The following is a 14,006-nucleotide window of genomic DNA, read 5'->3' as shown; positions in this document are numbered from 1 at the left end:
CGGCGGACCGCTCTCGCGAGGCTTGGCGAGTGTATGTGCGGGTTGCGGGCGGAAGTGCGGCCTTTTTGTGCGGCGGCGCAGCTCGGTGAAGATGAAGGTAAGTCTGTGGAGGTGACCCGGGCGGTGCTGCGGGGCGGCTGGGTTCCCGCGCTACAAATGAGCCCGGCTCTGCCTCTGGGTCTGCTGGTGGGGCCCGATGGGCTGCGGCGGCGGGATCGGTGCGGTTGCATAGACTGGATGGCCGTGGATTGCGGGTGGTTCGAGATGGCGGCCGCGCGGCTCCGTGCCCCATGTTGGGGCCTCTTCCTGGGTTGTGGGCTCTGGGTTATGGGTCGAGTCGAGTCGTTCTGTTAAGAGACTCCTTACCCGCCGTAAGGTGAGGAGTAGAAGGTTCCTACTGGCAGCAGCGGAGCTTCAGCGAGGAGGTAGCGGAGCTGGGCCTGCTCCTGTGGCCTCGTCTCTGGGGAAGTGCTAGGCAGCTGTCCCCTAGGCTACTGGCCCTGCAGGTAGCCCTCGGGAAACTCAGGTGATGACCAAGGCATAGCGCAGCTATTTCAGGTTGTCTGTGTTGTTTCTTTGATAATGAAAGTGTGAGGAAGGGAGTAGAGTTTCCTGTTACCTGCACCATTCTTTGCTTGGTGGCAGTCAGTTTAGAGGGCATAGTGCTCTACTTGTGGTGAAGATAGTTGTAGGGGGAGAGGGTTTTGTATCATTCTTGGCACACACAGATCTGCCTGGTTCTGTAAGTGCATTAGTAACAGTGTACTGCTAGTAATCTTCTGGATTTGAAATGTCAGTGTGAAGCCAGCAGTTCAATGCTAATTTTCTCAGGAGATGTCACGTGAGAATTTTCAACTAAATCATTTATTCTTTTTTTCCTACTATTAGCTCAACATCTCTTTCCCAGCCACTGGCTGCCAGAAGCTTATTGAAGTGGATGATGAGCGCAAGCTGAGAACGTTCTATGAGAAGAGAATGGCCACGGAGGTTGCAGCTGATTCTCTTGGTGAGGAGTGGAAGGTACGAGCCAGAAAGATGTGTCAGGTGCAGTCAAGTTGCATAAGTTTTCCAGTTGATAAGGTATTCTGTGTTGCACATGGCAGGAATGTTAAAAGCATCTCTTAAAATATATATTGAATTTAATGAGTAGGCTAGGTTGGTGGGTTTTTTTTTTTTTTTTTTTTTTTTTAAGTCTGCATCTGTTAGACTGTTTTTCTGGATTTTTAAATAGTTTTCTGTTCTTGATTTGGGTACCCTACCAGCATTCAAGACAAATGAAGACTGTACCACAGAAGTCTTAACTGTGTACTGAACAAGTTCAGAAAGTGTTTAGACTGTTAAGTGCACATGAGAAAACGCATGTTGAGCTTGATGAATAGGTTTGGAGTAGCCAAATGTCGATATGGGCAGTCCAGCTGAGCTTGAATAAGCTGATGTTTGTTGCTGCTGTCTCCCCAAAGAAAGCAATAAAAGCTATTTTTACTGACTCATAAATAGAAACTCTTCTGTTGTATGCATATATGCAGTTAGTGATGTTAGCAGACTTTTGTTAGGTTCAGTGTGAAGGAGAAGAAAAGGTTGGTAGGAAGGGTCGGGGCTTAGTTTGATGTGTTCAACTTGTAATAAATAGGAACTTGCTGCTTGGATACATCTTTAAAGAGGCAATAAATGCTGTTTGGGGTAGGTAAAGACACATTTCACATCTCTGTTAAGTAAAAAGCCTGAACTGTTGAAATGATGCTTGTTAAAGAAATACTTAGTGTCTGTAGTTACAGTAACTTTTCTGATGGTACAGCATTTGTTAGGAACAGGATGCTGTCATCTCCACCTCTGCTCATTGAACTGATAGGGATGTGAGCAACTAAGAGGTGTATTTCTCTGTTTCTGCAGGGTTATGTTGTCCGGATCAGCGGTGGCAATGACAAACAAGGCTTCCCTATGAAGCAAGGTGTCCTTACTCATGGACGTGTCCGCCTTCTGCTCAGCAAGGGCCACTCTTGCTACCGCCCCAGGAGAACTGGAGAGAGAAAACGCAAATCTGTTCGTGGTTGCATTGTTGATGCCAACTTGAGTGTTCTGAACTTGGTCATTGTGAAAAAGGGTAAGATGAAGCAGTTAGGATATAAGTAGGCCCCTGGAAAGAACCTGCTTGCTAGTGGCTGTAAAATTCTGTAGAATACAAACTGTCTCAGTCTTAACAGTTTAACTGAACATTGAAGTGTTTTCTGAACATTGTATTGTAACTTTTAAAACTGATCACTGGGAGCCAAAATATTTTCACAATCACAGCAACATTATTGCATTAAGTCAGAAAGTGCAGACAGAGGTCATACTACTGGCAGGTGTACCCCAGATATTATCTGTTTACCTAAGCTGCTCAGAAACTAATGCTTCCTATGCCTTTCCATGGAAGTGACAACGGATCCAAGGATCAAATAACATTACTTGATAGAGCAAGTTGTCAGCTATGGAATGCTACTTTTGAGCATAGGCACCACCATTATCTCTGCATTTTCATCAGCAATGAACAAGAGTAAATGTAATAAAATAGGAGGCATTACTTTTGCAGCAGCCCTCATAGCATCTTGCTTTTGTAATGCATTTTAAATTAAAAAGCAATCAAGTTTAAGAGATGTTTAGTAGATGCAAGATTATTTAACATACCTAAACTTGCTTTATCAAAGGTGAAAAGGATATTCCAGGGCTGACAGACACAACTGTGCCTCGTCGTCTTGGTCCCAAGAGAGCTAGCAGGATCCGCAAGCTGTTCAATCTCTCTAAGGAAGATGATGTTCGCCAGTATGTTGTGAGGAAACCTCTGAATAAAGAGGGTAAGAACTCAGGTTTCACAGCACTGTGATTGCATGTCATTTTCAGCAGATACTGAGTTTCGTGATGTGAATGATGTATAGTAGTATAGCAAGGGGTTTACTGTCATAGTAGTAAAGTTCTGTCAGCTGTTAATTTATGGATAAGAAATAGGCATTTCCCTTTTCCCTTCATTTCCATCCCACCACTTTTCTCTCAGTCTGCTTTGGCGCAGTTTGAGTTAAATATCTTACAGACCATAATGTCATTACTATTTGTTCTAATAATCTGAAAGAAATTTTAATAAACTAGGGACTAATTTGAGGTAGAATGTCCTTGAAACTTGTACATTAGGTGGAGAAGAGCAGGATTGTATAGACGGTACTGTTAAGACTTTTCCACAGTGCTTAGAACAAACTACAGAATTATTTTTTCTTGAGAGAGTGGTGTTCTGCTTCCTACACATCGGTTTTTAGAGCATGTAGTATGTTTCTGTTGCATTTGATCAGGAAACAAACAAGGATTTTTAAAACAACAAAGATGGCAGTATGGAAGCTTCTTAGGAAAAAGACTGAAAAGTGAAATTTTATTTTCTGCATCATTGGAACTGTAGTGTCTTGTTAAAGACTGCGATTCTTGTCGACATAAGACAGTTCTTGTGTCTGCTGTAGTTAAGCTGGGTCGAGTAGTGAAATGTTACAGATTGTATGTGTAGTGGAATTGCAAAGTCAGAGCCTGAACCAATGTGTGAGCTATGTTAGTGCCTGGGGGGCGGGGTAGAGCCATCCCTTCTGTCTCCATGATACTTCCCCTGCCATCCAGTCTGTGTGGATCCCCCTTCCTCCCCCACCCCTCTCTGCTGCAGTGTAGGGGGGAGGGTCACATTCCTCAGCTCATCCTTTTCTCCAAACTGTTACTAGGAGGGGTGAGTTAATTTCTCTTGGGTATATTTTCCTATTGCACATACTCCTCAAATAAAGGCTCTGTCATTGCCTTCGTTTGCCCTGCGGTGTGTATTGTTTGTAGTAGAATTCTGAAAGCTTGCTCTGGAATTGAGATGATAACTTTCCCAATTATTAAAATGTTTTAGGTGTAGGAAAAATGTTTTCTGACAGGTATTTTGAGACGCAAGGTATATTCACAAAACTGCAGGAATTTAGAGATGTGATACTTAGTGTTTCCCTGCTAATAACAGATCAGTGTTAAGATTGTATTCTTTTAATGCTGTGTGTGACAATGATTGGGTCACCTTGACTAGACTGTTAGTGATAGTGTTAGAGTAAGTGGAATGTGCTGTTTTACAGTGGCTAGAGGGGCTTGCATCCTCTCTGGAAGACAGCTTGTCACACTACTGATTAATAACTCATTTTAAGGCAAGAAACCCAGGACCAAGGCTCCTAAGATCCAGCGACTCGTGACTCCTCGAGTTCTGCAGCATAAGCGCAGACGTATTGCCCTGAAGAAGCAGCGCACTCAGAAGAACAAGGAGGAGGCAGCAGATTATGCTAAGCTCTTGGCAAAGAGGATGAAGGTGTGTGTACCCTCATAACATGGCTGTTACCTCATACCTGAGAATCATGGCATTTTATAAGCTTAAAAATGTACTGTAGATAACTTTGACTGGTAGCTGAATGCAAGTGTGAATGTTTCTAGCAAACAACTTTGTGCAAGTTGCTATTTACTTCTCCCAGTTCTGCCAACTGGGAAAGCAGTCGAGTTGAGTCTGATCTGTTTCTGAGAGCTAATTTTGAAGAAAATAATGGGCAGTTATAGCCCGTGACAATTATATGTTTTTGCAGTATGAATTTTAGTTCGTATTAATTGAGTCTGACTAGGCTGCTCCATTAGAATCCAGAGCTTGTGTTTGAACAGAAAGCGATAGTGAAGTAATTACTCTTAGGATATTTAGCACAGTAGTGAGTGTTTTGTGAGTTCCAGACTGTGATAGAAGGTAGACAGAGCTTTTGTGTGCCCTGAATTCTTCATTAATATTTCCGCTGTTACTTTGGACACTGGTTTGTACGTGCTGGAGACACATGGGTCTGCACAGGTTTGGTACTTACAGAATTCTTTTGGTCTGGGAGGAGTTTATTGCTGGATTTTCTTAGTGTGCTTGATAATGCCTAACACAACACTGCACATTTCTTGATGTTTTTTGTTTTTGTTTTTCAGGAGGCCAAGGAAAAACGCCAGGAGCAGATTGCTAAGAGACGCCGGCTTTCTTCATTGAGAGCTTCTACATCTAAATCTGAGTCAAGTCAGAAGTAAAGATGTACATGATACTGAAAATAAAACCCTTTTGTGGTTAAATTTTACTGTGAGACTTCCAGTGAATATAATTCCTGGCTATGTCTTAAAATAAATGGTAGTCTAGACTAACTGCAGCACTCAGACCTATACAGAAGCTCAGTCTATTCTTAAGAACTTGTAATGCTTTTTGTGAAAAGCTCCAGTTTACCTTGTGCATACATATGGATCTTTAGAAGCAAGACTCACCTGCTAGAACAAAACCTGATCTTGTGTTTCACAAGTGGTTAGTTTTTTTCCCAGTCTTAAGCATTAGATAGTGTTTCCAGGTGAGGGAGGAAGCAGTTTGCTTTTGAGTATATGTTGAACTCTGCTGCCTTAGGTGATTCTTGTGAGAGTTAAGTGCACGTATTTCACCATTTTGTTCTTTAAATCAGTACTGGTACAGAGAATGAGTAAGCCATCTACCGAAATGTTTGATTTAATAATTTCACTCTTTAGCTTAGTTCTAGTAGTCTGCATGTATTTAGAATGTATTTAGGTTATATTTTGTGGAGATCACTCAGTCTTACAGGAAGTCTGCTGTGACTGCATACGAATTAATTGGTGTTGGAATAGGATGCAGCAAGGAAATCTTTAGGTCAAATAGTCAGTATCTACTTCTGTATTTTCTTCACATTTGTGCTTCTCTTTCAAGTACAAAAAACTTGAACTCATAAAGCTTTACCACCACTGTAGAAATCAGAGCTGCTGAACAGGCAATTTGCTGGCAGTAGATTAATGGACATGGAAGGATCAAATTAACCTTCCTTGAAGTCTGGTTTGAATTAGGAATTGAAGCATAATCATTTCCAACTCAGAGGCAGCTAATAAGGTAGTGTTTAATCTGTCTATCTGTTAGCAGTACACCACTCTGCCACAATAGGTTTTGCAGTAAGGTTTTGCATAATCAGCAGCTGCAGCTGCAATCTTAAGGTCAGGTCAAAGTCTGATACAAAACAAGTGACAAAACATTAAGTGCTTTTTGGCAACAGTAGCCTGCGTGCAGTGTTGGTGGGATGGCTGCTCCACAAGGCTGAAGTTGTTCAGAAAACTTAAAGCTCAACTGTGAAATAGGTACCTGACTTTTCAGGAAAGTAATGGACTTTAGGTACAACTTCATCTACTGCTACCTGGATCTCAAACATGGAACTGAGATCATTTCTCCCACAGTAACTGCTGCACGGTGGTATTCAACTCTTGCAACTTACTAATGCAGTACCAGCACTGCTCTGTGTTGGCTGTTGCTGAGTGGTTCTGGCACAGCAACAAGGCTGGCTCTCGATGCTCTCCTCAGTTGGGAGGCTGAAAGTGAGCAAGAGGCAAGTTGGTCACAGGGTAGGCAAGCTACATCACATTAAGCAGTAAAAGCTGGGAAAGGAAGAGAATGCTGAAAAGCATGTCTCTCTCTCCTATGTGTAATGAGGCCTTGCTTCCCAAGACATGGTTGAACCTTGCTTGATGTGAAGTAGAGAAGAAGTCTCTCCCTCTGCTTCTATTTATGAAACTACTTTTATCTCAACCCATCAGCCTTTTTTCATCTTATTTTCTCCTCCCTGTGCTTTCAAGGAGGGGAGGTGAGAGTGGCTCACAGGAGCTTAGCTGTCTGTGAAATCACTCCAGCAGAGCGCCACAGGGAACTGTAGCAATGTCTTCCTCCTTCTGCCTCAACAGTTACCACCAAATGAGATCTTCCTCCTCCAGCCTTCTGAATCCTCTCTAGGCTGAACAGTCCCAGATTTCACAAGCACTGAGTAGTACAGAAAGATCACTGCTGTACCTCTGCCCGTGTTAGGATTGCTGTCTTTCATGTAAAGGCATGCTCCTCAGTCATGGTGATGCTGACATCCCCTAGGAACCCTAGGTTGTTTCTGCCAAGCTGCTCTCCAGCCCATGCTGGTACATGAGGTTATTCCTCTGCAGGTGTAAAGTTTGTAGCAAAAGACATTATTGAAGATGGCAGAGAGCCTGTGAATGAACAAACAAAGCAACCCAAAGTCTTCGTTCTAACAAGGTTATAAAAGAAGCGTCTGAAAAACAAACTATTCCTGCAATTCCCAACACCTGATGATCTCCACAAGCTGCCCTTTTGTTACACATTCTTGTTTGTTTAGGCGTTTGGTTCTGCTATTTTTACTAGTAGATTAATGAACTGGTGACCATAAGGGAAGGCGTTTCAAAGACATTCAATCAGAAAGGCCTGAAGCACTTGCCAGTAACTGGCAATATTTACTGTTCAAATTTTGTCTCTGTGTCAAATTTATTTATTATTTAGAACCTAAGCATGAAAATAGGAGGTAGGAGACTCACCAGTGTCTCTTGTGATCTGCAAGGCTGCATCGCTGAAAGCATAACTCAGCAACATCAGTGAAAGAAACAGACCTCACAGCAAGTGTTTAGTAACCTGCAGCCATGAACCTGTTCTCACGTACCTGATTAATGATGCTTTTCCTGGTGAGCAGAGAGCACTAACTCTGTTATTACGAAGCCATGGTCCATGTCTTCCCTGTAAACACAGCTTCTGCCTCCTTCAGCCTGCTTTCCTTTTTTTTTTCTCTAGCTATGCTAGTCTTGTGATACATGGTTTGTTTATGATCCCTCAGATCCATCTTCTCTTAGAAACAAAACTGCCCAAGACAGTGGCACCCACAGTGGTCAATGGCTGAAGTTCCAGATGGAGATCAGTGATGAGTGTTTCACTCAGCAGCCAGCACTGAGACAAACATGCTTAATACCTCCTCAATTATATTAATTATTATATAATATATTATATTATATTGGGATCGAGTGCACCCTCAGCAAGTTTGTGTGTGATCAACATACCCAAGGGATAGGATACCACCCATAGGGACCTAGACAAGCTTGAGCAGCGGGCCCAGGAGACCCTCATGAGGTTCAGCAAAGCCAAGTGCAAGATCTTGCGATCGGATCACAGCAATGCCTGCTATCTGTACAAGCTGGAGGACATAACATTAGAGCACAAGCCTTGCCAAAAAGAACCTGGGGGTACTGGTGGATGGGAAGCTGGACATGGGTCAGCAATGTGCCCTCACAGGCCAGAAAGCAAACTGTATCCCAGGCTGCATCAGAAGATGCACGGGCAGCAGGTCCAAGGAGGCGGTGTCACTCTAATTTTCACTGGTGAGGCCTCACCAGAGTACTGCATCCAGCTGTGGAGTCCTCAGGACAGGAGATACATGGCGCTGTTTGAGTGATTTTGTTTTTGTTTTTTGCTTTCAACAGTAGCAGTGGTGAAGCACTAGAACAGGTTCTCCAGAGAGGCTGTGGATGTCCCATCCCTGGAGACACTTAAAGGTCCAGATGGATGAAGCTGTAGGTGTCCCTGTTCATTGCAGGACATTTGGACAAGATGAGCTTTAAGGGTCCCTTCCAACTCTAATGATTCTATGGTTCTACTACAAATCTGGGTGTTTGTTTTTTTTTTCCTCTCTCTGTCCTGCTTCAACTGTTCTAGTTCTTTCCCCCCATTAAGCATTCATTGAGATGCTATGAAAAAAAGTCCCAAAAGGCAACTGAAAGTCTCTGATTTTGCAAAACCATAGGCTGAATTTCCATTTAAGATTAAATTTTGCCAAAGAGTTGAATAACTGAGACTTCATGAGGGATTTGTACTTACTTTATTTTGCAAAACACATTAAAAATTGTTTCTTAATCTAGGATATCTATACAAAATTCAGAATACATAGAGTGCCCTTTTAAACTCAAGCAACATTTTTCAAATTTACAAAAACATTACAGAGAAACACTTGTTAATCAAAGCACAGTAAATGGATGCCATTTTTCAACAGTTCAAAACAGTCTCTAAACCAGTGCAAATTTTATTGCATTACAGAAAACTTTCCCACTCAATAAATCCATAATTATTCACACCACATCCTTTCATCCTCATTACAATACAGTTTATTTTAAGCTCCTAAAAGGAGTTTAATGTGCTTCTAAAAACAGCAAACAGTCCCTTTTATTTGCACCACTGACTGATGCAACTGAAAGACAAAAAGGAAAAGCAATCAATTTCTCTCCTCACATGCATGATATACAGCACAGTAGAAAACAGAACTAGAGTTCCATTCAGAACTTCAGTCTCAAGCTTTAGAAGTTAGAAGGGTGTCTCATTTGTTTTTTTTTTAAAAAGGTCAATGAGGAAAAGCTGATACAAAGAAGGCATTTTGAAGTTTTTATTAGTTGGAACTGGAAAAACAAAAAGCATCTGTGAATAAGATATCCAGCTTAACACTTAATTAACATTATCTGCACTGAAGTAGCTGTTCAGTTAACTTTAAGGAGAGAACTTTCAAATTTTAAAATGAGAAACTACTGTGTGAATTTTTCACCCACTTATATTTTAACATTATTTTTAAAATGTCATTTCTATTGTATGCCACTACGTTGCAGCTATTGAAATAAAATGGTAAATCTAATGACAAGCATATTCTTCTAGCTGCAGCAATACAAAAAGCCATTCATTCACAGTTAAAGTGGAATAAAATTACTCAAGAGTCCAATGCAATTTGAGCTTATCAAATGTGTAAATCCATCAATAATAAGTAATTTGCAAAATGAATGAACTTATTTTTTAAATACACATAGTAAATGCAATATTTTCTATTAAAATTGTATTAGCTAAGCTTTAGTTATATAAAATGTGAAGACAGTAATACAGAGATGTTTGTAGTAACCTGTGAAAGCTGGTACCTATTACTGTGCCAGTACTGCAGCTGTATCAGCCTCCTATGCATACCGGATTTTGACAGCCATATGTTGGTAATGTGCCAGAATATGTTCACAACACTGAAGAAACATTTTGGCATTTTAGAATCCTGACTTTAAAACTTTAAGATCTCTATTTTTTTTTTCCAATTCTGCAAAAGATAAGTATTTTGTTAGAAGCAAACAAACTACCGACAATATCTGGGCGAAAGGTGCTAGATATCTTCCCAATGTAACTGACAGCAATTCAGCATTCGCAGGGCAAGGGAACTTCTCTCTGTAAGGTTTGTTATTGCAACAGAAACTTTCCAACTTCTTGGGCTCACCTGAAATTCCATTAAGAGTTTGCTCCTGCACATGTTAACAGGTTGATTAGCACCCTCATTCTGTACAAACATCACAGGTTCTGAATGTAATATTTGTCTACAAACATTTTCTTCAGGTTCATACGTAGGAATTCCAAAGTACATACAAAAGAACCATAACAGTGGGTGTTCATTTACGTGTCAGACTACAGAGAATATTCAGAGGCAAGGATTTTATAAGTGAGAAAAATGCTACTGTTTCTGCTTACGCTGAGAGGCAAACAGAAGCAAAAAGCAAGCTTATCTCCCTCCCTCCTCCTCAGTGCCTCTGTCTTGCTGTTTTATGCGCTATGTATCCATATAACTTTGGAATACTAGGAGTAGGTGTGAAATAAATCAAAAAACATTTGTAGGTAATTAGGTCATTCCTACGTGGCCCAAGAAGTTCACACTGTTGATAACTGCAGAGAAAAATGTATTCTGCCTTTACTGATTCATTTTCAGAGGGACAAAAGTGTTTTCCAATTGACTAATATTAAAGCAGGAACAAGAAGTGCCATCATGTACCAGAGAGAAAGCAACACAGAAGCAAACCTTTGGTTCCCAGTTCAATTGTTATCATTTTTTTGTGAATACTCTTTTCGTGGTTTTATTGTTGTCTTATTTTCTTAAAAAAGCATCTCTTTATCTGAAAACTAACTGAAAAAATAGTTTTAAAAAAGACAGAGTTCTCTTTTTTCATCTGAACTACAGACTTCTTTAAAGAACTAGCTGAATTGTTAGCTATCAAAAATCAGGTGTTACAGAAATCCAAGTTATAAAGATTAAGTGCTCACTTTTGCCTCTGTATCTATGTTAGAAGAGTTAATTTCAGTAGGCATCTCATGACTTCAAGTAATTCCAAGCAGGACTTCCACTATTCTGAAATTCAGGTACAAAACAGGAATAGAAGCTAATTTGTAGTGTACAAAACATCAATATGCAGAAGCATATCAAAGCAAGTTAAACTTCTGCAAATATGACCTAAAATCTTGCAGCGATCCTTTTTCCTCAGCATTGTCATTTTTTCTGCTCTAGTTTAGTTATGTACCCACGTCAGCACTACATGTTGTGACACAATAATCTTCTTTGGCAGTTTCTACAGTAGTACTGCCAATTAATTGCCCAGTTTTCAGTAAAAGGTGAGAAGGCTGTTCTACAGTGAAGCTGATCTGCATACTACTGTTACTTATTATTATCTCATTTGCAATGGTGTAAAAGTAATTTAATGTCACCAGTTACATAAAAAAGCACTTAACGGGTACAATTTCTTTTCAATTTAATGAGCTTGGAGATTTTAACAGTCACTAAAAGGTTGCCTCCTTGTACGTTGTGTCACAATCAGAAAGTTTATCCAATGAACACTCAATTATACTCACGTAGCTGTATGTTTAAGATCAGTATGAAAACATAAAGTTTGCCTTTTTATATATAGAATTATTAAACTATTTGGAAGAATACGTTAGACATTTAGTCTCTTTATAAAGATGGAACCATGCATGTAAGTTGTCTAAAAGGAGAAGAGGATAAAATATCAAGAATCAGGCTTCCATTGAGATGGAGGTCTGAAATCTGGAAGCAACTGTTCATAAAACCCAAAGAATAAAGAATAAAAAAGAAAAGTTGTGTTCTTTGCTTTTAATTGTTGAAATAGCACAACATTTTCATCAGGAGAAAATCTGTCCAGGCAATATCCCCATACTGAATTAGGGCCAGCACTTTTAGACAAATGGCAGGGAAGCAGTCTATAATGCAAACATATTCTGTCACAGAGAGTGCAAATCCACTCTCTCAGTCTTCCAAGAAAAGTTGCTTTTGTTGTTACAGCTAGAACCTCCCTCATCATTTTCAAGAACCTTTAAGAAAGATTGGTATGAAGAGAACGCATTCATACTCAGATGAAACTGTAGTTCTAGCTGCGCTCCTTTAACATGCTACAAATCCTTCTGTTCTTTCTCCAGGAACAGCTGTATCAGAAAAACCCATCAGTAAATTTCAGAAAAAAAAAAAAACCCAAAAACTGGAATAAATCTTGCCATATTTCTTAAGTAACAGACAAATTTAAACTACAGAGCTGTATCCAGGCTCTTCTTTTCCAAAGATATGACTGCTGTTGTCAACTAGTATGGGAGGTGAGGAAGTGTCTTATCTAATAGAAGCAAGCTGAATTTACCTTTTTAGATCATTCATTCAAGCAATTCACTGACGTGAAGTCACACCTTTAAGACCACATTTATAAATAAATTTTAATTGAAATATTAAATTTGGACTGTCAGTGCAAAACAATTAACCCACAGGCTAGCATGAAACCATGGGGGAAGGTAATAAAGAATTCAAGAGAAAGAAATTTTCAAAGCATACTTGCATGCATTATAAAGCATGTTTTGAGATAAGGTCTGTTTGACATACCTTCTCTCAAATCCCATTGTCATCTAAGCTTCCTATCTTACTTGTAGAAAGCCTTCAACTTCTGAGTCACTCAGTGTAGAAGCCTATAATTCCTTTGCAGAAAACAGCAGTATGTCCATAGGATCTTCAATTTGTCTGACAGACAAGACAGGACAGCTGGGGAGTTTCTAGGTTTTACAACTACAGGCATACAGTCAAAGACCATCTTGAATATAAATTGGAACAATGGCAAGGACAAGGGTAGCAATTTTAGGTACTGTGATCTGTTTAGAAGCAACTGCATTGCAACTTCCAATCCAAGGACTCCAATATTTACATTCACACATATATACTGCACACAACAATGCAAAAGATCCCCTTGAAGTAAAGGTCATTTTAAAGAAGTACTGAAGGACCTAAGCACTCTGTATCAGGGAAGGTCTTTCATTAAAATACACAGATACTGATAGCCCTTAGGAAACTCACCAACTTTAGTTTCCTCTTTAATTATCAGCTTTCTGAACAAGTTGACATTGAAGGGGCAAAGATGTAAGAAAGGAAAAACATATACAGGAGAAAATGCAGAGAAATCACTGAAACCAACTCCCCCTATTAATACATTTTACAAACATTTTAACATAGTTTACACTGCATCTCATGAGATGAAAGACAAGGTTATATGCTGTAGATCCATGAAATTACTGTGACAAATTGCTCAATTATCATTTTTTATGATTCAAAGCATGTATGTATATCCCCATACTCCTTTTTTGTTCACCTGCTTTTGTCTCGATGAAGTTTAGCATGTGGTTTCCTCATTTTTATATTAAAGGTGCTCCAAAGTACTTCCGACAACACTCAACTCTGCTGCTTGGTGGTGCATCTATTTTCTGCATCCTTTCGAGAACATCTTTTGGCAGATTTTTATGTGCAAGTCTGTATTCGCTATCAAAGACTTCTGAAATACAATAAGAAGTCATGTCCAGTGAGCAATACTTTTCCTATAAAAATATTTCTGGTGATTATTATAGAATAAAAAATTATTATCTCCGGATAACTGAACTAGCTACCGGATTTTTTTTTTCCAAAAAGGTTCTATGAAAGAAACTAGAAAGCATTTACAGGCTGAAACATCAAAAAGCATTGTAGTGAAAGCACAACATGCAAGGAGTTCTGCTTCCAAGATACTTCATGTCACATGGCTGAGAGTGAGCCCCATTGCTTGCGTGTTGCCAAACAAATGTTAGAGGACAGCAGGATGGGATGGCAAGCAGCTACATAGAAAACACAGAGCTAGTGCAAGATATGTGAGATGAAAGAAAAAAAAAAAAGGCAAAATTGGGAGCAAGTTCTCAGTCTTGAAGTAACACTTCAAGATAAATGTTGTTTAAAATAATTTAATACTTGTTCCATAGAATCAGAGATAATTAAGGCTGGAATAGACTTCTAAGA

At 39.8% G+C, this 14,006-nt stretch overlaps 2 protein-coding genes across 6 annotated transcripts in view; one reads left to right on the top strand and one right to left on the bottom strand.

Annotated features, from left to right (window-relative positions):
- The first annotated feature begins 16 nt into the window (after positions 1-16).
- Positions 17-5,123, top strand: RPS6 (ribosomal protein S6). Its single transcript, XM_042826983.1, has 6 exons — positions 17-97; positions 889-1,020; positions 1,891-2,101; positions 2,685-2,831; positions 4,182-4,339; positions 4,981-5,123. Exons 1-6 carry the CDS (start codon positions 92-94, stop codon positions 5,074-5,076), a joined length of 750 nt encoding a protein of 249 aa, XP_042682917.1. The 5' UTR covers positions 17-91; the 3' UTR covers positions 5,077-5,123.
- Positions 5,124-8,713: 3,590 nt separating this feature from the next.
- The window catches only part of DENND4C (DENN domain containing 4C), a 79,077-nt gene continuing 73,784 nt past the window's right edge, over positions 8,714-14,006 (bottom strand). For all 5 annotated transcript variants that reach the window (XM_042826978.1, XM_042826981.1, XM_042826982.1 and 2 more), the window contains one exon: positions 8,714-13,512. In XM_042826978.1, coding sequence (XP_042682912.1) covers positions 13,376-13,512 — 137 coding nt within the window. In that variant the 3' untranslated portion in view covers positions 8,714-13,375. The remainder of the gene's footprint in view (positions 13,513-14,006) is intronic.

The sequence above is a fragment of the Centrocercus urophasianus genome, unplaced genomic scaffold (genome assembly GCF_019232065.1).
Source record: "Centrocercus urophasianus isolate 14NV4802_14NV808 unplaced genomic scaffold, USGS_Curo_1.0 seq_27, whole genome shotgun sequence".
Classification (NCBI taxonomy): Eukaryota; Metazoa; Chordata; class Aves; order Galliformes; family Phasianidae; genus Centrocercus; species Centrocercus urophasianus.
This window is presented reverse-complemented; position numbering and strand designations above follow the sequence as displayed.

What these genes read in the sequence shown, in the direction of transcription:
- RPS6 (XM_042826983.1), top strand. An exon ending in CTCTTGGTGAGGAGTGGAAG is followed by an intron (nt 1,021 to 1,890) that starts GTACGAGCCAGA and finishes CTGTTTCTGCAG; the next exon opens with GGTTATGTTGTCCGGATCAG. An exon ending in TCTTGGCAAAGAGGATGAAG is followed by an intron (nt 4,340 to 4,980) that starts GTGTGTGTACCC and finishes TTTGTTTTTCAG; the next exon opens with GAGGCCAAGGAAAAACGCCA.